Source organism: Leptodactylus fuscus, chromosome 1, assembly GCF_031893055.1.
Source record: "Leptodactylus fuscus isolate aLepFus1 chromosome 1, aLepFus1.hap2, whole genome shotgun sequence".
Classification (NCBI taxonomy): domain Eukaryota; kingdom Metazoa; phylum Chordata; class Amphibia; order Anura; family Leptodactylidae; genus Leptodactylus; species Leptodactylus fuscus.
This window is the reverse complement of record NC_134265.1, coordinates 46850777-46866361: the sequence shown is the minus strand read 5'-3', so window position 1 is coordinate 46866361 and position 15585 is coordinate 46850777. Positions and strand designations below refer to the sequence as shown.

The window sequence follows — 15585 nt, the reverse complement described above, 5'->3', positions numbered from 1 at the left end:
CCAAAGAGCTGCAGCATCATCTTGCTGCAGATGGTGTCACTGTGCATCGGTCAACTATACAGCGCACTTTGCACAAATAGAAGCTGTATGGGAGAGTGATGAGAAAGAAGCCGTTTCTGCACGTACGCCACAAATAGAGTTGCCTGAGGTATGAAAAAGCACATTTGGACAAGGCAGCTTCATTTTGGAAACAAAAATTGAGTTGTTTGGTTATAAAAAAAGGCGTTATGCATGGCGTCCAAAAAGAAACAGCATTCCAAGAAAAACACATGCTACCCACTGTAAAATTTGGTGGAGGTTCCATCATGCTTTGGGGCTGTGTGGCCAATGCCGGCATCGGGAATCTTGTTAAAGTTGAGGGTCACATGGATTCCACTCAGTATCAGCAGATTCTTGAGAATAATGTTCAAGAATCAGTGACGAAGTTGAAGTTACGCCGGGGATGGATATTTCAGCAAGACAATGATCCAAAACACCGCTCCAAATCCTCAGGCATTCATGCAGAGGAACAATTACAATGTTCTGGAATGGCCATCCCAGTCCCCAGACCTGAATATCATTGAACATCTGTGGGATGATTTGAAGCGGGCTGTCCATGCTCGGCGACCATCTAACTTAACTGAACTTGAATTGTTTGTCCAAAATACCTTTATCCAGGATCCAGGAACTGATTAAAAGCTACAGGAAGCGACTAGAGGCTGTTATCTTTGCAAAAGGAGGATGTACTAAATATTAATGTCACTTTTCTGTTGAGGTGCCCATACTTTTGCACCGGTCAAATTTTGGTTTAATGCATATTGCGCATTTTCTGTTAGTACACTAAACCTTATTTCAATCCTGAAATATTACTGTGTCCATCAGTTATTAGATATATCAAACTGAAATGGCTGTTGCAAATACCAAAATATTTAGAACTAAAAATGATTAAGATTAATAGGGGTGCCCAAACTTTTTCATAGGACTGTAGCGCGTGGGAAAAATTCAAAACAGCCGAATTGCAATTTTTAGGTCATTTTGCCTCCAACAGATATTGATTAAATAGTGATCATCATGGTATAATTAAAAACTACAACTTGTCCACAGCAAAAATAGGAGAGAGGAGAGAGGCATGCAGAAGTGAAAAACAGCAGCAATGATCATTTCGCACCTCTCAGGTGCTTTTTTCAAGCTAAGCTTGAAAAAGCACCTGAGAAAAAAAATAAAATGGCTGCGGTGGGAAGGGGTTAATCTACAAGTGATGCAGTGGTTCTGAGGGGCCAATACATCTTCAGGCTGTGACACGTGCTCCAAGCCGCTGCCACTTTAGTTTTTTTTTCCCTAAACCATGGGGAGAGCAAAGGTACATTATAATGAGTTAGGGTCACAAGGAGGGGCAGAGACATTATACTTGTGGGGCCACCAGGAGACATTATATTATGTGGGGTCACAAGGGGGAAATAATGTTATGTGGGGGACACTGGGAGAACTTTATACTGTTTGGGGGCCATAAGGGGCATTACATAGTATGGTGGCCTAGTAGACATGATACTATATGAAGGCACTAAGAAAAGAGAGATTATACCATGTAGAGGCCAAAAGAGACAAAGCGGAATTGGGAAGTGTTGAATGGAGCATGGCCGGGGTTAGAGGCATGGCATATCGTTTGTACATTTGCTACGGCGTGCACAGCTTTTCTCCCTCTTTCTGTCTTCAGAACATTGGGAGGTATGGTATCATATAATAGAGTTCATATATAATTCATTCCTTGTGTATTACATAGAGGAATAGATAAGACAATATACCGCAGGGAATACTAAAATCATTCCCAATGTGATGTGGATCCATCAGCAGATTAAAGACTACTGTTTATTTTGGCCTATAAGAAGAGAGTGGCACACAGACTATTGATCTTCATCGCCTTCTCCGACTGTATTATTCTCCAGCTACAAAATGGAGTGATGCTTAGACTAAAGCTATAGAGTATTGCTAGTTACGTGATTCTCTAACAATATGTAATGGGTTAAAAATCTGCTTTATTGCTTTAAAGAGGTTTTCCCATTCGTAGCATATCCAGTAGCTGTGTAGGAGATAGTGGTCCCACCGATGTAACCTGCATCTGAAGATTAGGGGTTCCCACTGTGTAGCCGCTAAGAACAGAGAGTTCACGGCGAATGTGTGGATCTCTCTATTAATGTCTGTAGGAATTCTTAAAATAGCTAACGCCGCCCGATCTGCTAGTTTTGGAACCCAAATCTATCATATTTCAATGGCAAATATTCTGGAAAAGTGTGAAATGGGAGCATCCCTTTAAAGGGGTTGTCCAGGATAAAATGCAATGTCTACGCTAATCTAAAAACCCTCCCCCGCCTACATTCTAAATGACTTACTTTAGCAAAAATGTATATTTACCAGAGATGAGCGAACAGTGAAATATTCGAGATTCGATATTCGTTTCGAGTAGAGCCTTAATATTCGACTACTCAATCGAATATCGAATCCCATTATAGTCTATGGCAAAAAATGCTCGTTTCAGGGGAAACCACTATTCGACTAAAGGAGAGTCACCAAGTCCACGAGTAGCAGGAGGAGAGTGTTTAGGAGGAGCGCTGTGCAGTTAAAGCGCACGGACCCTATTATAGTCTATGGGGTCCGTGCGCTTTAACTGCACAGCGCTTGCAGTTGCGCTGATAAAAAGTAAGCTCCCTCGTAACCACAAGCTGCCAGCTCTCCCGACTAGCAAAGATGAGCCTGCGGCAAATCAACGCTGGTTCTACAGCAGGCTCGTCCTTGCTAGTCAGGAGAACTGGCAGCTTGCTGTTACGAGGGAGCTTACTTTTTCTCATAGGAATACATTGACCAGCGTTGATTGGCCAGTGTACAGCATTCGGTCAATCAATGCTGGTTCTGCTGGAGGCTCGTCTGTGAGGAGGCGGAGTCTAAAATTGGACCACAATGGAGACTGCTGTGGTCCAATCTTAGACTCCACCTCGTCACAGATGAGCCTCCGGCAGAACCAGGGTTGATTGGCCGAATGCTGTACACTGGCCAATCAACGCTGGTCAATGTATTCCTATTAGAAAAAGTAAGCTCCCTCATAACAGCAAGCTGCCTGCTCCTAGCAAGGACGAGCCTGCTGCAGAACCAGAGCCTGCTGTATAGCATTCGGCCAATCAACGCTGGTTCTGAATTGAATATTTACTGCGAATAGCTAGTAGTATTCTATCGAGTACGAATATTTCGAATACCGTAGTATTCGATCGAATACCTACTCGATTGAATACTACTCGCTCATCTCTAATATTTACCCATATTTCTGGGGCAGTCACAATTCTGATACTTTGATGACGGTCCGATTCCCCGTTTACAAGGCCCTGGGATTGGCTGGAGGGGCCTCCCATGCCTGCACAGTAGAGATGGAGCTCTGGCTACAGCCCAATGCCAGGGCTATGGTGCGCATACCGGCAGATGTAAAAGAAGAGGAAGAGCCGTTCCACTAAAGGAAGTCATCTCCCATGCCCACAAGATCTGGACTGGAAGGTAGGTAAGTATGATGAGGTGGGAGGGTGGGCTGAGTTAGTTAGTTGGGAAGGGCTATAGTGGGCAGGATAGATAGGGAGACATGGAGGTATGTGTGGGAGTGAGGGAGTAAGAGCCCGAAGTAAGAGGGGGAGGGAGTGAGAGGGAGGTAGTGTGATTCAGCTCAGGTAATGCCTCATGGTAGTTGTAGGCTACGACAGCAGGCAGTTACACCATGTAAACAGATGCAGAAGATGCAAGGAGCTCCCAGAGAAAACCAGAAATCACTCAAAACACTACTAAAGCTTTATGGGTGCACTTATTAACCCATTAACCACTAACAGGCCTTTTAAAGAATATATTTAAAATATATATATATATATATATATATATATATATATATATATATATATTTTTATATTTTTTTTTTGCCCAGAAAACCTCTTTAAATATGGAATAGCTGCAAACATGGGAATTTTCGCCAAAGGCTTTGTTCACATTCCTTTTTGAGATTTGTTTGGTCGCATGCCTTGCTATTCTTCCTGCCAGGACAGAACCCTGATGGACCTTGTTTTAAGTCAAGGGGCTCTGGGGACTATTATTGGTATCCATCATGTGTTGTATCCAGCAGACCATTGTGGTTTCTATTATAATGGTAGATGCGAACAGAGCCTAAGATTGCATTACCGCCTTTAGATATTAGATCATTTGATGTCCAGGGATTTACAGATTGAACAAGTTGGATTTTCACCTGCCTATTTATATGTCTGTACTGAATGAAGCATCATCAGATATGTCTGAATTCCACTGATTCTCAGCCAGCTCTAAAAATAACATATCCAGCTATGTAAGACCTGCATGAGTCCTCCAGTGTACGGGGCTTATACTTAGACACACGGAGATGCATTATGCTCGTCTGGATAATACCTGCCCTGCAGGAGGATAGGTCTGATTTATGATAAAAAGCACACCCCATCAGAAATCAGGCGCACCCTCTGCTGGGCCAAGCGCCTACACTGACATGAATGCTAGCCTGTAGTTGTCATAGATTTCAGGCATCATTTATGCTGAAACACTGGTGTAAATGACCTATCTGGCGGGTTGCTAGTCCATCTATAGTACTCCATCGTCACCCACGTCCCTCAGACAATGGACTAAACTTGTGACAATTGTTGCTAGATTGCTAACCTGATAGCCTGATAACCCAACATGTAGGTTTTTTCTGTCCGCTTGAGAAGTCGGACATCTTTACAAGTGGACAGTGAAGGAAGGGCACGGAGTGCAAAAGAACGCACCCGATCGCCATTTAAATGAATGACAAGTGTCACGGACACAGCTAGTGTCTGCTCCTAATGTCCGTGCAAGATTTTGAATGGACACTAGGAGCGGACACTACCTGTCGGACACTGACGGTAGTGTGAACGCCCCCTTAGCGCTCAGACGAGCAGGATTTTGTTTGACGTTATTTTGCCTAAAGTTAAGGTTGTATTTTATTTTGCCCTTTTTTTGTGCCTGACGTAAAGGTTTATTTATTTTTCTGTTTTTCTTAAATAAACTGCTTTGCTGCAAGATTTCTGTTCCTGTCTCTGACTGTTTGCAGACAATTTTTGGAAGATGAATAACCCCTTTAATTGTCAGTCTTAGACAACCCCTTTAATATTAAAGTAGTAAATCCATACACTACCTTTTCTATTGCTTTTTTTATCCAGTCCGGACTTGCTTCGGCCTCCAGGTGCCAGATATTACAGGTCTCCTGGTACGTGGATTGATCCAAACTTTCCTGGAAGAAAAAGAAACGGAAAAGACTCCTTTAGATGTGATACAATAAAGCAAGAGTGAAAACTACAAGTTCCTATCAAAGCTACATCATATAATTAAGTACTTTTAAGATAAGCATGCCAGGCTGTCTAATCCCCAAAGTCTTTATTTTTCTAATTTTCTTTTTGTATTCTTAGAGAAGTTCTGACTTTAAACCTAATTAGAGATGGATTTGTGGTTCTTGAGATATGAAACAAGAAGGGATAAGAATCGGAGAGAGGTAGGCAAAGCTGGGCTAAGCTGGAGTATGATGAAAGGGTTCGCCTGTCTTATTTTGTGGGATTTATATAAAAAGAACATAATTAATATAATTGAATTTTGGAACTAATTGGCATTCACAATAGAATCAGTATTGCTCTAATTACATCTAATTAAGTTTGTCATTTGCGTATGATTGGGAGAATTGGTGAAGTTACATGGCGCTGGTTCTCAATGTCAATCAGGAGGAATAAAGGAGAAAAGGACGTCTTGTTTGCATTGTAAATAGCCGTTCTCTTCGAGCCGCATCCAGTCTCTTACAGCGATCTGATCAGATCAGTGGCAGGCAGTATGAAGAGGCTGCGTAGGCAGGAATCACCCATTTTATAATGTACAATGGAAGAGAAAGAGCAAGGCTTTGTCAGGTCAGGCATAACTAAGGGAGCCGTAACCTCCTCCGCTCAATGAATAGGAAAAAGATGTCCTTTTAGCTGCCAACAAACCATTTCATAAACAGTCATTATAACAAGAAGACCTAACACAAGGCTGCGGTAACCAACAATGCACATTGAACAGAAGAAAAGCATGGAAGGACAAGGCTGCACAAGGTTGGGTGCATGCACAGCGCTTGGGGTTATCTGGCAATTTGTTGCAATTTTTGGGCACTACAAAATGCAATGGCCAGATGTTTACTGATAGTCATCCAGAAATTAAGGGTATGTTCACACAACAGAAATGGAAGCAGATTTCCAACTCAATGATTATATAAAGGCAGTGCCAGGATAACTGTATTTTTGCAAGAAGGTCGGTGAAGGTAAGAAAAAAAATACTCACCTGTCCTCGGTGCTCAAGTGTGTCCTACTATGGTCTGGTCCTGCTGCTCTGGAGTCTTGTTTTGTTGGAAGTACCCACCACATGTGATCACTGCATCCAATCAGCAGCCTAAGGAAAGGACATGGGATATACTAGTGATGTCCTGGTTCCTTCAACAATCATCGGTCTCAGCATTCATGTCAGGTGAGCACTTCCCCCAAAATAAGACCCCGGCACAGCTTGACCGGACTGCGGTGGGAGACTTCGGAGTACTGGGACAGGTTGGTATGGGTTGTTTGTTTTTTTTCCACCTTCCCCGGCCTCTTTGGATAAATGGTTGTCCTGTACAACCCCTTTAAAAGGGTATTCCCATGACGCTTGTTCACTAACCTGCAGGCTGTTGTGCTCTCTTCGCTTCCTGCTTTTCTCGGCACATAGGTGGGCAGGGTTTCACTTGCACGGGATTGTTTGTAAATGAATTACCACAGTGTGAAGCTGATGTAGCAGAGCTGGATTTGAGTCAGCTTGCATTACATACAGAGGTATCGGACTACCTATCTCAGCCCTTATCAGCCAAATTAAATTAAACCGACTGATAAAAGCTCAGAAATCCCAGAGCTCTCTGAGAAGCTCTGCTATATATCAGACACAAACAGCTCAGAGCTGCTCCCAGCCCCTCCCTCTACCCCCTGACAGCAGGCAGCTACATCACTTGACAAATGAGCAGATAACCCCAAGGGCCATAGAAATGGAGTGTAAACAATGAAGTGAATAAATTAATATAGAGGCCAAACAAAGCAGTTTTTATAAAGCAATGCATTTAGGAAAAGTCTTTAAATCCACATAAACTAGCTGTATAGATAGGATCCTTGTGATGGGACAACCCTTTAAGCTATATTCACACGACCCTAAATAACAGCGACGTGTGACTTCCATTTATTTTAACAGACATCACGCGGCAGTCATGTTCTATTTTTGCCCACTTTCACAGATCCGTCTATACACTCAAATGTATGTGAGATTGGTGAATATGGGTGCCCCTTGGGTGCAAGTAGGCTGGGAAAAATTCTGTTTTTTATGGGAACTTTGCACCTTGGTTGTGTTAATGTAGCATTAGATATTAGCATTAGATACTAAAGACTAAAATACTGAAGACCAATCCTTCATATGCCACAACAAAATTGTGTGGGGCCCCGACATAAAGCGATGATATACGATTAAGAACAACATGGCTGCTTTCTTCTAGAACCAATGCCAGTTGTGTTCATGGGTTGTGTCTGGGACTGCTACTCAGTTCTACTTAACTGAATGGAGCTGAGCCGCAATACCACACCCAACCTGTGGACAGGTGTGGCGCTGTTTCTGAAAGAATGTAGCTATGTTGTTGTAATCCATTCCATTTATATGCCTATTATATGAATAATAAATCTAATCTATTATATTGTCAGATTTACTTAGCTGGCAGTTCATTTGCAGCCATATTGTAGGTTTTTACACATGTTTAAATATCTGTTCCCAAGCACAAGTTACTATGAATAAATTAAAACCGCCGCAGGAACCACAGTGACGTATGGAAATAATAAGTAGAAAAATTAAAGCTTGAGCGCCGATTTCATTGTCTTAGGGTAGCAGCGGCAGTTGCGGATTATTTGCCTGTCCCATCCATGAAATCACACTTATCGAGCCTGCCGTTACTTGTTTTCAATGTGAGATACTAATACAAATGTAATTTTGGTAGCGCTTAATGACATGTGACAAGGACAGCATTAATGCATTAAATAACTGCAGGGTTTTCTAGCTCCCAGTCGAATTTGTTGGCGTGAAATCCTGCGGAAGGGTCACAAACGTCAAGTTCATAATAAATGACAGGAAGATACTTGTTTAATCATGAAAAGTCAGGATTTCACCAGTGGCAAGTGGGAGCTGAAGAGCGTGCCAAGACTGTCATTGGATTATATCAATTACCAGATGGATTTTCATTACGTTTTTCCTTATATGTTAGGGTATGTTCACACGAAGCTGAATTTGAGCCGGATTCCACCTCAATATCAACTCAAAAATTCTGCCTGAAATCTGCCTCCGTTGAATGAATTTTTACTCTAGCTGATTTTTGCATCTGGTGGAATAAATAAGCGTCAGACTTGACCCTCAGGAGGCCACTGCCTTATCCACGGCGTTACTGTCCATTGCCTTATCCACGGTATTAGGGCTCATGCACACGGAGATAACGCGAGTGTATCTTAGCACTTTACACGTGTATAGAATACACGTGTAAAAATAACACTCCCATTGACTTCAATGAAATCTTTTACACGTGTATAAAAACATGCCAAAAAAGCGACGCGTTTTTTGGCGTGTTTTTATACACGTGTAAAAGATTTAATTTAAGTCAATGGGAGTGTTATTTTTACACGTGTATTCTATACACGTGTAAAGTGCTAAAATACACTCGCGTTATCTCCGTGTACACAGGCCCTTACTGTCCACTGCCTTATCCATGGCCTTACTGTCCATTGCCTTATCCATGGCATTACTGTCCATTGCCTTATCCACAAAATTCCTGTCCACTGCCATGGCATTACTGTCCACTGCCTTATCCATGGTTATACTGTCCACTGCCTTATCCAAGATATTACTGTCCACTGCTTTATCCATGGCATTACTGTCCACTGCCTTATCCATGGCATTACTGTCCATTGCCTTATCCATGGCATTACTGTCCATTGCCTTATCCACGGTATTACTGTCCACTGCCTTATCCACAGCATTCATGTCCACTGCCACGGCATTACTGTCCACTACCTTATCCATGGTTATACTGTCCACTGCTTTATCAATGACATTACCGCATCATATACATTATGACTCTGGGTCACCAACAGAGTGTAGGCTGCATAGTAATGCTGATATCAATGGGGGTCCTTCTAACAAAGTTAGCACAATTTAATAGAAATCCCGTATGTTTCATTTTTAATAGGGGAAAAAGTAGTGACTGACCAATGTTAGATAGATCGATCGGGGTCTGACTCTCAGCACCTCCAATGAGTTGTTTTGAAATGACCATGGCGCTCATAGAGTGCTGTGGCCCCTGTGGTACTGTCTATACTCAGAACAACAGGGTAGATTTATTAAGACCAAGTATGCTAGTCTTAATAACCCCTGCACCATCAATGGATGAACCTCTTGACTATGAGACACACGCCTCAGTATAAATTAGGTGTACCCTCCTGCCGCCATGTGCCTGCACTGATATCTATGCCAAGACATTGCTGGTGTATATTACAAGAATTGCAAACTAGTGTAAACCAGTGTAAGTGATCATAAATCTTATGGCACTAGTAAGCCTGTCTATGCCCTGCTCCTTGTCATATCTCTAATCAGGAAAGTGGCAAGGGTGGAGTAAAAGAGAAAAAAATGTTTTGCAATTTTTTGTACAAAAGGCTTTTGCAAAAAAGTGCAACTTTTTGACAACTTGTATGCCAAAAAAATGAACGAACAAGGTATAACAAACGTACCCGTTGTACTTTTCTTAGCAATTGCCCTGAGTACTGTCCCAGTCACATGCTGTTTTTCATATAAAAGTATATAGCATAAGTTGAGAGTTTCTACTAACACGGTGATAAAAAGTTTAATACACATTTTGGCATACTGGCCTCTGTCTGACGCATTCTCCCCTAGAAGCATTGCTAAATCATGCCCGTACATAAGGAGTCTTATGGAGACCGTGCACCTCCATACTAAGAATCCGTACGGTTCCCTATACAAGAACAGTGTACTGGGCTCATTCCAGATATTAGCAGTGATATCCAGGTCAAAGGGAAGTAACATCAAGTTTCTGTAAAAAAAAGTTATCTGGCAGGGCTCGATAGGAGAAGCGGCTCACGGCACTCATACCATGCATTTCCCCAGCTCAGCAGGACACATTCATTAGCAGGGGACCAGGGATCATGGCAGATTTCTATTCTGTGCAGGCACCAAGACTTCATATTCTTCTGTTTGCCAGTATCATAAAAATGCAGAGAGGCAATGTCCTATCGACAGTATACTCAATGGATAACAATTCTTATTCTCATCAACTTGAAATAAAGAGAGAAAATGGTTTCTGGAATATAAAAAAGTTTTCAAAGAAATCATTTTCAGCTTTTTGCTAGCAAGAAGTTGCAGACTTCAAGTTAGGGTTGTGGGGGGCTGTACAGCCTTTGGAAAGAGCACTTGTACTATGGCAGATGTTGGACTCAGTGAGGTCTGAGTGCTGAGACTCTAATGGGCCCTACTCACCTCACCTTGGAGAACTTAATGTGACCACCTGTCAAAATCCCGAATGACCATCTTTGGCAGAGCAGACCGCTGCGAGACGTGCAGGAAGAGAGCGAATGTTGTGATGATGTCACTGGGATGTTGAGCCATGCCAACTCCAGTGCCGTGGCCAGCTGTGCTAGGTTATGTGGTTGAGCATCCATTGCATGAACAACCCGATCGAGGTGGTGCCAAAGATTCTCGATTGGGTTCAAGTCCGGGGAATTTGCTGGCCAAGCGAGTACGGTAAACTCATCCTGGTGCTCCTCGAACCACACATGTACACTGCGAGCTTTATGACACGTCACATTGTCCTGCTGGTAGATGCCATCATCCTGAGGAAAAACATTTCACATGTAGGACTGAACATGGTGCGCACGGATAGATGTATACTTATGTTGATCCATCGTGCTTTCCACAATGATGAGTGCACCCAGATGGCTGCTGACACGTGCCCTCTGCCATTGGTTATTTAACGCTGACGTCAAAAGTAGGCGGTGGTCACATTAATAAGACTGGACTGTGTAATGAAAGGGGTTTTCTGGCCCTATATCGAATTTTCCAACTGATGAACTACCTACAAGATAAGCCAACAGCATGTGATCTGTTGGGGTCCAACACCTTGCACAGATCATCTGTTCTAGCAGCCTCTGAACGCCAGAAGTTACTAGCTGATGGGTTGCACACGCAACACCACTCCTAGTCAAGTATTAGGAACGGCACAACAACCCCATCTACCGCACAGTGAGGGTTCATAGTGAACTGTATAGGAGTGACTGCACATGCCACTCACCCACTAGCAGCTCCCGGCACCCGGACACTGCTAGAATAGATGATCTGTTGGAACGCCACGGATCACATTCTCATGACCTATCCACAGGATAGGCCATCAGTAGGAAAACTCACTTTGGGGCTAAACAACCCTTTTACTGTCCATGGATCCAAACCAAGCCAGCAGGTCAAATCTCTTGGACCCACATTTTTCTGGAGGTGAAGGGTTCCTGACCCCCTCTCATGTATACATTGTGGGGAGAGGACACTGTGCATGTATAGCTCTCTTCATCTTCGTCTATGGGACTTCAGAGGATAGCTGAGCTGTGAGGCACCAAGTGGGGATGACCTTTAACATCTCAAATGGATTGGACCTAATCACAGTCACTATCTATGAAGCAATCTATACACTTATGTACTGAATTTTATGTATCCATACAATATATACATTAAAGTGTACTTAAACTTTCAGACAACTTTAGATTTTTCTGGCAGTATTTGTGTCATTAATAAATTAGTAATATATTTTACTAACATATTTGGGTTCTTTTCTTTGAAATCCTGCATCTCTTTATTCTTCTCATTGTTCCTGCCTCTCACTGAATGTTACTGTGTATGGAGTACGGGGCTGTGTAATATGGAGAGAAAATGAGGGCATGGTCACTTCAAACAGTTATATCTTGGGTGTTGTATAACTAAGACACTATGACACTAAGGTTGCAGTACTATTTAAATTATTTCCAGAGATATCACTGGTTTAAAACACAGTTGGGATTGGGGCATTTATATTGCAGCTGTATTATATCACTTATGTATATAAAAATACGTTTCTGTCTGTTTTTTATGCGCAACCAAACTATTTTACTATCCCCCGCCTAGGGGGCCTGAACCTGCAATCATTTGATTGCAAGTCCCATAGATGGCAATACAAGTGTGCGAGAGAATGGGAGATTCTGTACATTATTATTGTGCATGGTCATAAACCAGCCTCAATAGTAATATTCCTATGACAGTCCTGGGAACCTTCAGTAGGCTCCTGGCTGTCACAGGAACAGGTCAACTCCTGCGACCTCGCCATGGAAGACCGGCCTGCAACTTTAGAAGTATGAGGCCGGTGGGGACCGGCCCTGGGGCGGCTATTTTGACACTTAGTTTATTTACCCCACAGTGTCAGTTCTTATTCACATAAATGTTTTTTTCACGGCCAAGTGTACAGCCAAGAGTAACCCAAGTTCATGGATCCCTCAGAGACTTGAGTCTATTGAAGGAGCCATGAAAATGGCCAAGGAAATGGTGTTTTATATTATTTAAAGGAACAGTCACATGGAGCGTTAGAAAAAACAGCTGTGTAAATAAATCCGTTAAAGGGGTTGTCCGGGTTCTTTTTTTTTTTTTTTTTTTTTACACAATACGGGGCTGGAAGCTCCATCCACTGACAGAAAACCCTGTTGTGTGAATAAGCACTTATTTAGTGGGTCTTTCCACTAATGACTTCTAATCAATGGTGGTCTTAATTTGGACCGGGACCCCCAATGATGCTGAGAATGGGGTGCCATAAACTTTTTTATTGCTAAGACCCATTTAAACTATGACTAAACAATGCGGAATATGGAGAAATCCTATATACTGTAGGTAGGAGTGTAATATGGAGGTTTTAGTACTGACCTGTTTTTGTACATATTCTTCATCATTGATGATACACGCTGAATTCGTTACAATCTTTCTACATTTCCAGCAACGTAAAAGGATGGCTGTGCTGCTGTGGCTCATTGTATTACCTTATATGCTCTGAAAAGCAAAAGCGAATACCATTAGTAGTACCGTTCATTCTGATGTCACAAATATTAAAGGGGTTCCCCAGTTTATACATAGACCCTATTAGAACATTCTGAGTTAAATGGGTTTTCTGGGAGTTAAAGGAGTCTGTCAGCAGCAAAATGGTTAACCATGTCACAGTACCTAGTAGAGGGGATTGTACAGTTTCCAAATATGTCTTTGTTATTCAGCTTTGGTGTCCCAATTTCTTGTAAATTGACGTTTTATTTCTATACAAATGAAGGGTACACTGCTTTGGAGGCATGGCTTCATAGGGCTTTGGATTCAGCTCTCGATTCCTGGGCAAAGCACTTTCCCCTTATTTGCTAATGACTAAAATGGCAATTTTACATGAAAATGGGGAAGTGCAACTGAAAATCACTGCAAAAAAAACAAAAACAAAAATTGCTATATTCAGATGTTTTCCCTATTGAATGTGGGGTGACCACAATGGACACACGGGGGACGGACATCTGTTCAGATCCTCATCTCTTGGACAGAGAAGACGGTTGCCCGATCCTGCATTATACATACCACCCACGGATCTGAATGGGCAGTGTAATGTTTCATTTCCCTCATGGTGGCGCTGTACGGAAACACTCGCTGCATCATGTATGGAGCATTCCCTATGGCAAGTAAAATCAGATTTTTTTAAGCTACTTGCACCTTTTTGTGGCATAAATTTCGACTTTTTGTGGTTTTTCTGCCCTGTGCTTCATTTATAAAGCATTTGCCCCTAGTTTTTCTCCAGATGTTTTGTTGCCCCCACCACTTTTGTTTTATGTCGGGAAGTAGTAAAAAGGGGCAATTGTGCCTCTTTGAACAAAAATTGGGAAAAGTACACATAGCTTATAAAGGCGCAACTAAACTAATTCGGGCTAGGTTCACATCTGTGCTGGGCTCTCTGTCATTTGGGTTTGTCGAGGGAACCAAACCATGGGGAGCCAGAAAGCCAAAATAAAGGTTACCTAAGGACACCAGCAGACCCCCATCAATTATAATGGGACCAACCAGATGTTTTTAGACTGAACTCAGCGGAGAGAACAGGACTTGTCTCACCCCCGATTTCTGTCGGTTTCTTTGGCACCAATGTCCAACTTAGCTTAACACATGCACAACATTTAACATAGAGGTGCGCCTGCATCCTAAAAAGACAACACAACAAAACTAGTCTAAAAAACAGGGCACCTGTAGAAAATATAGCCAATAAAGGAGCAGATGTTAAATAACCCCCAATGACTTTATTAGGACATATTCACACAGTGCCGAAGTCTCTAAAATTTGACATTTTTGCAACACTGCACAGTTGCATGGCCACTATGTGACTGTGGTATAGTACGACCACAATCTGTGACTACACGGTCTGTGCAATATATATCAGGCAAGAGTTACAAGGCACCGGTAAGAGTACTTACTACTAAATACCTTACCCAATATGGCTGTTGAGCTGTACGCCATGTTCATGCAGCACCTGTACGAGCAGCACCAGACGTCATATTGCTGATTCTGATACTTATACAATGTATAGTCTGATCTGCAAACTGCAGCTTTCCAGCTGTTGCAAAACTACAACTTGACGCTTTCTGCCGAAATCTATAGTTTACACTGCCAGGAGTTGTAGTGTTACAACAGATGACTAGCCGTAGTTTGCAGACCCTTGCTATACTGCAGTCTGGAAAGTTTGCCCCAGGGTACGACATACAAGTAACCTGCTGCAGGACTCCACACCACGTATCACAGGACTAGATATCTGTCTGCGTTACCATGACAAATCTGTGCACCACTATAGGATTTGTACTCAATCTGGCGGTACAGACAAGCATTGCCAGAGCTGGAGATCAAGTGACGTAACAATGTATCAGTACCTTTATTGTGCACGGCTGCAGCCTGCTGTTGTGGTAGAAGCCTCACGGTGGACGCCTATAATGTAATATTTACGGTAATCTCAGATTTCACTTCTGCAACATAGTTACAGTTCCTCTCCACTTCCTGGTAGGGGAAGGTCACGTGATATCAATCAGCCAATAACAGATAGGTAAACTTTGCTACGCTGTGTAGTTACCGTATATATGTGTATATAGCAGCCTCTCAGGATTGTAATGTTATATACCCTTCTTCATGTCTATGGAGAAGGATAAGAATTTGCTGTATATAGTATTAGGAGTTGTATTGACCTTAACAGGAGGCGCCATCTTGTAACCAGTTATAACATCGTAATAGCGAACTGTATTATTAGAAATTTCCCATTGTGGTTTTATTATAAAACCTTTTTCGTTATTTTGTTATATTAAAAAAAATCCTTTTACATCACAGCCTGTATAGGTGGAAACATTTTAGTTTTTTCGTCCTCACCTTCTAAGCAACATACCTTTTTTTCCT

At 42.3% G+C, this 15585-nt stretch overlaps 1 protein-coding gene across 2 annotated transcripts in view; it reads right to left on the bottom strand.

Annotated features, from left to right (window-relative positions):
* Positions 1-15126, bottom strand: part of RNF180 (ring finger protein 180) — a 45424-nt gene extending 30298 nt beyond the window's left edge. For both annotated transcript variants that reach the window (XM_075269864.1, XM_075269872.1), the window contains exons 1-3: positions 15072-15126; positions 13057-13179; positions 5180-5275 (exon numbers count right to left, since the gene is read on the bottom strand). In XM_075269864.1, coding sequence (XP_075125965.1) covers positions 5180-5275; positions 13057-13161 — 201 coding nt within the window. In that variant the 5' untranslated portion in view covers positions 13162-13179; positions 15072-15126. The remainder of the gene's footprint in view (positions 1-5179; positions 5276-13056; positions 13180-15071) is intronic.
* Between the last annotated feature and the right edge of the window lie 459 nt (positions 15127-15585).